General features: G+C 37.4%; 1 protein-coding gene across 1 annotated transcript; it reads left to right on the top strand.

The window, feature by feature from the left end:
* The first annotated feature begins 324 nt into the window (after positions 1-324).
* kcns3a (potassium voltage-gated channel, delayed-rectifier, subfamily S, member 3a) lies at positions 325-1,821 on the top strand. Its single transcript, XM_088908492.1, has one exon. The coding sequence runs from the start codon at positions 325-327 to the stop codon at positions 1,819-1,821; it is 1,497 nt and encodes a 498-aa protein (XP_088764618.1).
* The last annotated feature ends 11,606 nt before the right edge of the window (positions 1,822-13,427 follow it).

Below are 13,427 nucleotides of genomic sequence, written 5' to 3'. Positions count from 1 at the left end.
ACTATGTGTGTAAGTGGCATTTTAAAATAAAACTATATTGCATGTTATTAGATATTAATGTTTTTATATTTTTCACGTAGAGACATATTTACAAGAGAACTCGTCACAATGACATGATATATACAATATTAATTCACCGCACCGTGGGTGATTTAACGGGGGGAAAAAAGTGTTATTTAAGTATGAGTCTGTGTGACAATGCTGTACTGTAAAATAATGACCAGATAAAAAGTACAATTATGTTTTGATTAAAGCAATATGAATCTCATAGGTGCCGGAGTCCTAACAAGCCGAGAACGGTGAACCGTATGTGTCGGTTTCAAAATGGTTTATGGACAGATTCTCCACAGGAGTGGGACAGAGGAGGACCTTGTTAACCTGAATATTGGTGGATTTAAACAGAAGGTAAACCAAAGCACTCTTCTGAGGTTTCCTCACAGCAGGCTTGGGAAACTGCTGAACTGTAAATCGGAGGACGCTATTCTGGAGCTTTGCGATGATTACAGCGTTGCTGAGAAAGAGTATTACTTCGACAGAAACCCTTGCTTTTTCCGGTACGTTTTAAACTTTTACTACACCGGGAAACTTCATCTGATGGAGGAACTTTGTGTATTTTCCTTCTGTCAGGAGATTGAATACTGGGGGATAACCGATTTATCATTGGATTCTTGCTGTAGCAACAAATACCAGGAGCAAAAGGAATATGCAGGCGATAAAGACTGGGACCAAAAGAGCGATGAGCAGCAGAGTTTTGATTCGTCTTTTGAAGAGCTTTCTGTCCTGGAGAAAGACCTTGAGAAATTTGAAGGCACGTGGTGTTCAGAGATTAGGAAAAACGTGTGGCTCCGGCTTGAAAACCCAGGATATTCTTTTTCTGCCAAGTTGATTGCGATTGCTTCTTTGGGTGTTGTCCTAACATCGATTGTGGCCATGTGTATTCATAGCATGCCTGAATTCCAAGTATTTGATGCTAATGACAAAGAAATTGAAGACCCTGTTCTAGCCGTTTTTGAGATAGTGTGTATTATCTGTTTTTCCATAGAATTCATAGTCAGGCTCACTGTGACCCCTTGCCCAAAGAAGTTTATAAGCAATCCCTTGAACATTATTGACTTTGTGTCTATTATTCCCTTCTATGCTACCTTAGCCATTGATAATGTGGATGAGGAGAATGAGAATCTGGAGAACGTGGGGAAAGTGGTCCAGATTCTGCGTCTAATGAGGATATTCCGTATCCTCAAACTCGCCAGACATTCTGTTGGACTCCGTTCTTTAGGTGCTACCTTGAGACACAGCTACCACGAGGTAGGACTGCTCCTTTTGTTCCTGTCCGTTGGGATATCCATATTCTCAGTTCTTGTGTATTCTGTGGAGAGGGATGATGAAGAATCGGAGATACAGACCATCCCTGTTGGCTGGTGGTGGGCTACTATCAGCATGACCACTGTGGGTTATGGTGACACGTATCCTGTAACTTTGCTGGGCAAGCTAATTGGCACTTTATGCATTATCTGTGGATTACTGGTAGTTGCCCTGCCAATCACCATTATTTTTAATAAGTTTTCTAAATATTATCAAAGGCAAAAAGTTATGGATGTGGAAAACTGCAATACAGAAGTAAAGACTCAAGATCCCGATCTTCCATACTTCAATGTAAGAGACTTGTATGCCCAAAAAATGCATTCTTTTATTGCTAGCACTTCTTCTGGAAGCAGCATAACCAGTGATTACGATGAGACAGATGCTTCCAGTATTCAAGGCATTGAAAATGTTTGTAATGCTGACACTCTGGAAAACAGTTCAGCAAAGCATCCAGTTTGAGCTTCTACAATAACTTTTAAGTAAAGCACTTTACAGGTCTCAGGGCTATTTATCAATAGATCTTAATATTGCTTCCTGACATTATCAATAACACTGCACATGACTAAGGGGTCTATCTGTTATGCATTAGGTAATGACTGAAATCTAAAAGAAAAAATAAATTCAGCTTCGTAGTTTCATCAAAGTCTCTTTTGACAGTGTGTACTGAATATCCAGAGTTTTGAACAAAGAATTGACAGAGAATGGATTATTTATTTAATGAAATATATTGTTGAATATTTATATACTGCCTGGTGAACAAATAAAGTATTTTATCATACAGAGAACACAAGAATAAAAACACAGATGACAAAATGGGATGATAGTGCTTTGTGTCACACACTGGTTTTGGAAGAGACAAATACATGCATGATCTGACCGAGACAGCATGGTATGGAAATGCTGATTGAATAAAGTATGATATACAACAGCAATAAATTGTGCCTCCTTATTATTAAATCAATACCCTGAATCAAGAAGTACAGTGATATCTCTTATATATTGCAGTAAGACCTTGGATCGACAAACTTCATTAATGATTGTGAGACAGAATAAACTAGAAATGCATTGAATAACATTTATATTCTGTTAAAGTGTTATTGCAAGCACGTCAAAACACACATGTAGGATTTCGTACGGAAAGATGCAAATACATTTAAGCCTTGACTGCATCTCCAGATGGCCCGGAAACCACAAACAGTACAGTATGTACTGTATATTGTTTTTGCATACAGTAAACACACACAGGGAACAGCCAGAGTTGGGACTGTAATATTTAATATTACACTTTTGTACTTACAAATAAAGAGTAAAACAAGAAAGCTGTAAAACAAGGAAATATCACCCACTGAAATAAATTAGGTGGAAAAAAACACACAAGATTTACACTTTTTTTGTACTCGGTGGTCTTTGTTGGGTTTTCACTGATATACTGTACTGTACATAGGCATGAGAGGTTGGAAAAGACAATGAACACAAATTTCTCCTACACATTTGGCTTGAGCCTATGACCTGTCATGTTTACATATGGATCTAATAATATATTACCTGTTTCGCAGTATTATGTGATCATAGACTTCAAACCACAAAGCTGATATATAAACACTAATACAATGTCAGCTTTGAAATGGAATTGTCACTCATTCTTGTGTAAAGTTACAACTTTTTAAAAAATATACAGCATATGTACTGTTTAAGTGTAATTTTGTACTTCTGTGGAAGGAATTTAATCTAATACAAAGTCATGTGAAATTGCAAAATGAAGGTGGATATTTAGATTTTCTTCAATGAGTTCTAATGAAAATGTACAGATATACAATGTACATAAATGTACAATACCTGTAGAGATATAGAAAAGAAAGGTGTTCTGTTTTCAATACTGTTGCATCAAATATCCAATTTGTATTGTAATGGATAGATTATTGTCAAGAGCCCATGCTTTTCACATGTGACTCCTTTAATGTAGAATAAGAGGTAGACATACTGCTGCAATACAAAGAAAATAATAATCAAACCAGAAAATACAGACATTTCTTTTAGCTCTTTCTATTTGTTCTATCTCCATTTTCTATTTCTATGAACCTGCCAGTATGTCTTTGGACTGTGGAAGGAAACTGAAACATGCAGAAGAAACCCACACAAACAGAGCAAACATACAAACTCCACAGGGATAGCACCTGAGGAACTAGAAATCAATCAATCAACCAGCCAATCAACCAACCAGCCAATCAATCAATCAGTCAATCAACCAATCAATCAATCAACCAACCAACCAGTCAATCAATCGATCGATCGATCGATCAATCAATCAATCAATCAATCAACCAATCAATCAACAAATCAATCAATCAAAGTTTATTTACAGCGTGCAGCAGTAGTTGCTGGCAATGAAATGTCTTTTCTACGAGCTCACCGGGGGGGGGATAAAAATCACAAAATTAACGTTACATAATAATGTAATAGAAATTGAATAAAATAAACTCAGACAAAACTCAATATAAGTAGAGCTGCTATGTGTCCAGGGTGTATGCAATATATTATGTCCTAGTAGTACAGTATGCCAAATAAAATGAAAACTGTGTGTCCATGTAGCCATTACAGGTGATTTGCTAAAGGAGCTGCAGGTTGGCTATTTAGCAGTCTTATTGCCTGGAGGTAGAAGCTGCTCCGTAGTCTGTTGGACTTGGACCGAATGCTTCAGTACCGTATACCGGATGGTAGGAGGGAAAACAGTTTGTGACTGGGATGACTGGGGTCCTTGAGAATGGACCTGGCCTTCTTAAGACATGTAGCTGAGTGGATATCCTGGATGTTTGGTAGCTCACAGCCGGTAGTGAGCTGTGCTGACTTCACCACCCTCTGCAGTACTTTGTGAATTTGTAAATTTTTGCTATTATTATTACCATTGAAATGTTTGCTATTATGGTTTAAGATAAGATTTATATGACTAGATATGACTAAAGTGTGCTAAAAGACAGGCTTAAAAATGTAAAAAATATATAAAGGTTACAGAACTGAGGAGGTTATTTGGCTCATCTAGCTCAATTGATTGCAATTAGCTAAGTGAAAAACATTATCTGTATTAATGATGTTCAAAGTTGTTATAATACTAGAAAATGCTAGTGGAGTCTCAGAGTTAATTATTAAAATTCATAATATACATGCAATATATTATAACTCAAGACTGTCTTAAATTTATACAGTAGCGTATGTATAAATATGTGTAATGGTACAGTATATTTGTGTATTATTCAGATATGAACTCTGAACCTACAGCATATTATTACATAATGTTAATGGCAGGAATACAAAGGACAAAATCGTTCTAGCTGTTTCACGACACTCTTGGATGATTTCCTACTGAAGACAATTTTGTCATATAATTTACCGCATCCATAAAATGGTTCTTTCTTCTTTTTACTTGCTATCCAGATGAATATTTTATCAGCAAATGTCAGATCAATACAAAATACAGGAAGAAAGCTGGAGACTGCCATTCCAGAAACAACAGAACTTAATCATGCGATATAGGGTTTCCTTAAATGGCCTATTAATAGTCTGATTTGTTTTTAAGAGTCCATCCATCATGTGAAGTTTGGGGAGGGGATGCTGAAAAAGAAGTGCTTAATCAGGTAATAAACCAAAATGCCATTCAAACACTGAGTAATTTATCCAGTGGGTAATCTGTTGTTTTACAGGATGTTTAATCACAGCTCTGTATGACAGGTATCTCTGTTGTGTTATCACAGTATATTATACAAAAACCACAATGTGCAGATCGGTTACAAGTTTGGCATGTTCTTCCTCCTGTACAGTACAGTATGTTTCTGTTAAAGTCACTATCACCAGCATGAAGTGATCAGTCTTAGCTTCATTGTCTCTGCTGTGACAATCACATACTGTAAGTACAGCGTTTTTGTTGTGTTCAATGTGAATGTTCACTGGGAATACCACTAGAACTCTAAGACACCTGTTTCAGGAATAGCCACACCTTCAGGGTCTCATGCCAAGCACATTTCTTGATCACCTTTGGAATAGGATACATTGATTTAATAAAGATTTAAGAACATGAGAACTGTTGCATGTACTAGGAAGCCATCTAAGTCGGTTTAAGTTAGTAGCTAATTGGTCTAAGGATCTCATCCAGCTGTTTCTTGAAAGAAGCAATGATATAATCTTCAACAACATAGCTTGTTACACACTTCTGCCTCCATTTGTGCAAAGAACTGCCTCTTTTTCTCAGTTTTAAATGCCCTTCAGTATCCTTTGGTTTGGGGTTCACTGTTCATTCTGAAGAGAATTGGCCCTCGTTTGAGTGTGCTTGTCTGTATTTGTCTGTGATGCAGTGGTATCCTGTCCAGGCTGTATCCTGCCTTGCACTTTTTGCTTGCTGGGGTGGGCTCCTGCTCCCACTGTGTAGGATAAAGCAGTTAGAAAATGGATGGGTGGAGGTAAAAGTCATTGAAGCCCTTTCCAGGTTGTTCTCTCTGAAATGTAATGCATCTATAGCGTTACCATGTACTTACTGTATGGCTTGGACAGATTCCAAGTGCTTGTACAAATGTGCTAAAGAAATTATACTTTGAGTATACAGCTTGTCCAAAGTCATTCATTATTAATACTATTAGTAATATCTTCGGTAAAGGCTTTGATGCATAAATATTTCTGATAAAGGTAGGTTGTGTACTTTTGTCCAACTGACCAATCTTGCTTTCATAAAATATACCAACATTTTAATGACTGATGATTAACATGCTGTAATACACAGTTCAAAATTAAAAGCTCAAATGCTGTACATGAGAGGTTAAGCTCCCCCTGGTGGTTTTACAAGGTGACGCCGGATAGTTTCCGGCATGACGTCAAATGACGCGATTAACCGCGTGATACTGCGTGATACCACGTGATACCGCGACACGCCCACCGGGGTATGCCGCGAAATACCCCACCCATTTTGAATGGCTGCATCTGTACAAGGATGGTTGCATGGTCAAGCTTATGAATGCCCTCTTAAGGATTCTAAGACGTTTGAATTTGAATGAACATTTCATACAACATAAAAGAAACACCAATGCATTTTAACTACAGTGGACAGACACTGTTTGTTTTTATCTAACAAATGCCCAGACTATAAGTATACCATACAGTATACAATATGTTAATATATACTTTATATAGGTGTTCATATTGAAACATCTGATTAAATATATTTTTATACTAATAACAAATTGAGTAATACATACTTTTTTACATGTTTGACATGTATTATAAAATCCTATAAAATTCATAAGCATACTGTAGCTTGGTTTAGGGAATCAACTCTCAGCATGATTTATGCTTCACCTAAGGTGTTTGACATTTTGCATCGGGCCTTACATTTGAGCATTATGATCATGAATAACAAATAAATAATTTAATTATATAAGGATTTAATAAGTTCACTTATTAAGATTCTTCCAATGACATAGTTCTATATGATAAAGATAAGTTAAGGGCGGGCTATAAGATAATAAGATAAGGGGATATAAATCAAAATAATTTTAAATAATAAATAAGCATTAGTGTATTTTCTGAACCAATTACCCCATGTTGTTTTAAAGCGCATTAGGTAGTGCGCTATTTTCTGGACCATTGATATTTTATTAATAAAATCCTGTGAGTCTTGTCAACATTCTGAATGCTAGTAAGCAAAAAGAAAATACATTAATGAATGTCTGTTTAGAAAGCTTTCATACTAATGAAGCCTTCCCTGAATTCATCAATATTTAGTTACATGTTTATTGCCAGCAGAAATATATTCCACTAGTGACTTTTTGTCAGTACTCACTTCTAATTGATATCGAACTATCATTTTCAGAGTCTGCAGTTTTCTTCTTGTGGATGTTGGTAATGAAACATTCAAAGACAAACTTCAAAAGAACTAAGAGTAATCACTCACATTATAAATAGTTCATGTTATGCAGAGATTGATATTTATTTAACATTTGATTCAGAGATTCATTTTTAAAATATTGGTTGCTCGAGGATGCATTGCATAATGCATTTCAGGATACTGTTAGAAGCAAAATAAAATTGATCAGTAACAAATGCAAAATAAATTTATCAGTAGAGGATTAATGGAAGGATTATACCTTTCAGGAAAGGCATAGGATATGAAATATGGTGATACACTTCTTATTTGTACTGAGATAATTTACTAAAGCTCCTTATCAACTGGATGCTTAGATGAGTGAGTATTCAACAAAACTGGATGAAGTGTAATTAGAAAAAAAGTGCAGTTGAAGAAACAATAATTATTACACTACACAAAGTAGTGCTTAACCTTCTTTCAGATATAGGACACTACTTTAAATAATAAGTTAGGCATTACTTCAAAATAGTTAATGGAAATGAAAGCATGAAGTATCACATAGTTTTGTGAGCTGTCTCATAATACCTATATACTGTATTACTTGGATACTGCCTTTCTTTTTTATCCTCGGATGTGTAATTCTGAGGTAGAGATATCTAGACAAAGGTGCCGGTCGGAGATAAAATCTTCCTGTTGCATCCTCTCTTTACAGATGGGTGTTTAGTATCATACAGTACCTGTAAGTAGCCCCTGGCATGGAAATATATCAGATGAGATGATGTATTTTCTCTATTGCGCTTCTCGTCATCTCAAACTCCAATCCATGAGCTACAGCAGAATGTTGAAAAAGTTAATCAATTCTAGGTGGCACTGAACATCTTTAATCCATCTAAATTCTTAACAGGAATTAACAATTACTACTAAATTAGATTAAAATTACTTGCAGTAAATTTCTAAATGTTTCCCATCAAATAGTTTCTTTCTGCTTTGCACAGAAAGCAGGTGTCAAATGTAAAATTCCAGCTGGATGGAATAGCTTTCTAGATAATATGTTAAGAGTGTTCTGCTACCAACTGATTGTAGTTCCTAAATAAATTACTGTTATACCATCAGAATACAGAATTTGTATGTCCAATACTGTGGCTTAAGGGTATAGGAAATTGAATAAAATTGTTGAGGAATGTAAATTCTGATATCAGTACAGCAGTTGGTATTTATGAGACAATTAAGGCAGCAAATGCAATTCTTATATAAAATCCTTAGAGCAAACTATTTGAGAACTCATTGTTTTGTTCAAGCTTGAAATAACCCGGAGCTGAAAATTGTGCTGGTTTTCAAATTATTGAATGTCACACCTTAGTGAGTAGTGACAGACTATAATCAGATGTAGCTTCCCCAGTTTCACTTTATTCTGCCAAGGGAAATGCAGTGTGTAAATTAATTTGTAATTTTGTGACTCCAAGCAACATGTTCATTTTAAAGGTATGACAGTCAACTGCGATCTACAGTAGTGTTTGTTGGAAGAGAACTTTAGAATTACTACAGCATGTGATTATGATCCTAGGACACCTAGTTTATGGTAAGTATTGAAAACAATGTGTCACGATCGCTAACCCCTCCTCTTAAGGGAGCTCCAGCCCTTCCTCGTTCCCTCCCATTGTCTGCACCTGTTCCCTATTCCCGTTCCCCCTTAAAAGCCAGACGCGGACCTCACTCCTGGTTCCTCATTGATTTCCACATCATGAGAGCTCGGGGTCTTGCTGCGTCTGGCTCCGTTATGCTTTTAACTTTCTGTTCCTAGTTCCTGGTTCCCCTCGCCGGTTCCGACCCGGTTCCTGTTCCCCCCCCCCCTCAGGATGGATCGCCTGGCTATGGACTTCAGCCCTTGTTTCTGATTTTCCGTTTGGATTTCCTACATGGATTGTTCGCCTGGATTCACTTCCCCTGGACACCTGCACTGCATGGACACGCCCCCCGTCTCCAGACCCTTTTCCTGCATGACCATTTTTCCCCTTGTGTCTTCACTATTCTGGATCGTGTCGTCCACATAGGGCCTGGAAAGAACTGTTCGTGACACAATGTTTCTTAGATTGTTAGCAGTATTACCGTAGGATGTACAATGACAAATAGCAAACTTTTACACATACCTATTGCATCCATCAATTTTCGCATTGCTTTTTCCGATTCGGATCGGCAAGCACTGGGTGCAAGATAAGGTATGCCCTGGATGGGACTCCAGTCCATTGCAGGGCAGATACACAGTAAACTAGTGCATACTGTATGCTGTATATGTTTCCCCAAGTGTGCTAATTTTCAAATGAAATAAATATGCAATATTTAGATTCCCTTTAAATGTGCTTCAATTGCTTAGATTGTTCTCATTCAGCTGTCTCCACATCGATAAAAATTGGAATAGCTCCAGAACTGACATTTAGTATTCACAGCACAAAGTGCTCGACATTTGAGAGATGGCACTCAGAAATGGATCATAAAGTACAAGGAAAGCTTCCTAAATTGCTTTTTTATAAATTAAGCTGAAACAATTAGTTTTTATGTCTTGGAACAATGCAATACCAGATCAAACAATGAAGCAGGGGACTCTCAAATATTCCAGTCTGGAAGGTTTTACGAAACAACTAATTTAAATAATTTCAACATCTATTTAGATGTCTTAAGAATCAAGTTTTGGGGTTTAGGGGCATTAGCATACAAGTCTGAACATAAGCATAGAAGTAAAGAAAAGCAAAGTTTCTCGGCTAGAGCTCGGAATTTTATTTAATTGGTGCAATTAATTCTTGCACTAAGTAAGGACAGGAGGCACTTCTTTACAGTAAAGGTTGCATGAGTCCAGAATAAAATACTGTATCATGTTGTTAAAGCCAATACCCTGGCTTCTTCTAGAAACGGCTGGAAAAAAGTTACTGTATTTTTTGATAAATGACAAAAATAATTAATTTAATATGTGCGTGTAAATGTTTTTTTTTTATTTTGAGCATTAATGGGTGGACAGTTTGGGATCAGGAACACATTATACTTTTCCCCATAAAAATTAATGGTAATTTAGTCTTCAGTTTACGAGTTTTCTTTATATGAGGGATTTTCAGGAACATATTATGCTCATAAATCTAGGGATAGTTGTACAGGTAATTAACAACCTTTTTCTAGTGTTCATTCTTTTCCACTTTTTTAATAACCCTTTATAGATTTATAACGCTATTAATCACCCTTGTAGCAGCTCCTTGTCTCATTATTCCATTTTGGTATGAAGTGATGGGAATGGGGGATGGGGGAGGGAGTGAAGTTGTTCCTACAGCTAAGTAGATTAAACCCAAAGTGAATCTCAAATTGATTTTGCGCTAAACCACCAACTAAAGGCTTGTGGTATTCTGAAATAAGCTACCCAGTCATGTTGGTGAAGCCAGTGTCAGGAAACCAACTGGTAGAATAGGAGGATCCTTATGCTTAACCGTGAATCCCACAGAATGCAGAGTAACACAGGCACAATCCAAAAGACAAAATCCAGGGGCTTGGTCAAATAGGGAGGTTAAGAGTCCGGTAACGAGGGAAATCCAAAAGACAATCCAAAGACAAAATCCAAAAGGCATGGTAAAAAGGCAGGAGCAAAGATTTGGTATCAGGTGATCAATCAAAAAGGCTCAGAAACACACACAAGAGAATACTACTGGAGGCTTCTCAATAGTGAGCAAGTGTTGGTGTGTGAGGGAACTTTAAATACTGAAAGGAAAGGGATGTGGTTGGATAATTGGTTCAGGAGTGAGAATTTGTGGAATCTAGTGCATGTGTGAATGTGATGGGTTCAATTAGGAATTAGATTGTGAAACAGTGGGTTTGGGAATGCAACGCCGTTTGCGTGGGAGAGTGTGGGGCGTGACAGGAATGGAACGGCGTTTGCGAGGGAGAGTGTGGGGCGTGACAGGAATGGAACGGCGTTTGCGAGGGAGAGTGTGGGGCGTGACAGCCAGTACCTTGGCTTCTTTCAAGAAATGACTGGATGAGATTGTTGGATCAATGAGCAAATATCTACCAACAAGCTACATGGGCCGAATGGCCTTCTTTCGTTTCGTACAGTTACTGTTCATATGATCTTACAGGGTTCAGTCCAAAGCTATTAAAACAAGTTTGGCTGTTCTCTCACATCCTCATTCCTTGGTCTTTCTTGGGAAGTAAGAATCATGGTCCTTCTCCCTGGTGTTCAGTTCATGGACTCGTGAAGAACCACATGTCTGTAGCATATTATTGATTGTGACAATTCCCTCCATTTATATAGTGCTTTTCATCTTAATGGACCTTGTGTAGGAGGGGACCTACTTCATTCACCACTGAAGGGCAGCTTCACCAGTTAAGAGAAAATTTTAGGGGGGGTGTCACCGGCCAAGTGACCAGGTTTGGATAAAAAAAAAGAAACTCCCACAAAGCAGTCTTCAAATGCAAACAAAACCGGATTTATTGCCATCAAAATAGGGATATTTCTCCCAGTCCCTTTTTATAGCCCCTCCTCTTCTAAGGACCATCCTCTTAAAGGGACTCACTCACATTTTCTTAACAGAGATGGGCAGTTTAATCAAAATAAAGTATTTAATCATCCCAAAAAAACTTATAAATTTTAACAGAGTCATGCAACCGTGATATATTCACTTAAAGAAAACAACTAACCTTACATCGGTTATTTATAGATGGCTCACCAGTAACCTTTCCCTTCAAGATCATTTGTGTGATACTACAAACAGGAAAGTTTACCGGTGGCCATCTTGATCAACACAATACAATACTCCAAATGGGGAAAACACTGCAGTGATCTTAGGGAAACAACAAAAAGGGAAAGTATCATTCACACTTCATTTGTATCACATACACACTCTCAAACATACCAGAAGGGTAGAGGGAGGTATTGGAGTATTTCACATTCTGAAAGAAAAAATAACAAACACTCTGTCACAGGGGGCAAATTGCTCAAGTCAAGAATAGGAGGTAGCCAGGATACCAGGGGTAATGCTTGGTGAGTTACTACCCTTTTTTCCAATCAAAATGTCCCAGGGACACCTCAGCTGCACAGCCCCCTCGGGATCTTAGAATTCGCTCACACACCCCTCCTCTTAGTGTCTTTAATGATCATGTACTCACATGTACTCACGACCTTAGTTAAATGCCCAATCAGAAGAATATCATACCGCACAGAGGCCCCAATAAGCCCCCAGTCAACCTACTGGGGTACTAGATTTTAGATTATGTTCCAAGGGAAAGTGTTTTTGGTGGCATGGTGGTACAGTAGTTAACCTTGCAGTGCTGGGACAAAGGGTTCAATTCTGCACTTGGGCTTCTATCTGTGTGGAGTTTGTATGTTCTCCCAGAGTTTGTGTAGGTCTCCTCCAGTTGCTTTGCTTTCCTCCCATAGTCCAAAGAAATATTGGTAGGTTCATTGGCTTCTGAAACGTGGCCCTTTTATGAATGAGTGCATGTCTCTGTCTATGTGTGTCCTGTGATGGACTGGCGTCCTGTCCAGCGTGTATGCTGCCTTTGACCCCCTTTCCTTGCTGGGATAGGCTCCTGCTCCCCTGTTAACTGTATTGGATAAAGTGGATAGAAAATGGCTGGCTAGGAAAGAAGTCTTTTATTTTGATGCCAAGCTTATTTAATTTTTGATGCAAAATTTAATCCCTGAAGGAAAAAGTTACCTTCATGGTACATTATATTTATAACTGATAGAAAGATAAACTTAATATTCATTCTGTTTGTAGTTGACATTTGGGAAAATAATGAAAAATACTAAATTGACTAAAAATATTAAAAATTCATGAATAGAGTTGCTAAAATGGGCCTGTTCATCCATATACTTTGTGTTGTTTGAAGAACCTTGCCCTTAACTTGGAATATACTGTATTGTGAAAAATTGCATAATTTGTACAAACTTGTAATGTTGTACGATAAACTTAAATCAAATTAGAACACGAAAATCAAATGATCATTATTCTCTTTTCTGATAACATTCACAGTACTGTACTACAATTCTAAGCCTTTAAGTCATCAACCTATCTCACTATCATTAATATAACAGAATGTGGAAGTGGGCCACTTCTGCTTTAATATTGATTTTGTCAATAGTCTGTGGCAGGGACACATTGGAAATGTGTCATGTTAAATAAAACAAAATCTTCTGAGGCAGAAACTGGGGGAATGCAGGAGAAATGAATGACACACGCCT

This window comes from Atractosteus spatula, chromosome 2 (genome assembly GCF_055471065.1).
Source record: "Atractosteus spatula isolate fAtrSpa1 chromosome 2, fAtrSpa1.hap1, whole genome shotgun sequence".
NCBI lineage: Eukaryota > Metazoa > Chordata > Actinopteri > Semionotiformes > Lepisosteidae > Atractosteus > Atractosteus spatula.
The sequence above is the reverse complement of the archived record's forward strand: the minus strand, read 5'-3'. Positions and strand labels throughout refer to the sequence as shown.

Bases quoted from the DNA above. Each gene is read 5' to 3' on its own strand.
- kcns3a (XM_088908492.1), top strand. From the start codon at position 325: ATGGTTTATGGACAGATTCTCCACAGGAGTGGGACAGAGGAGGACCTT.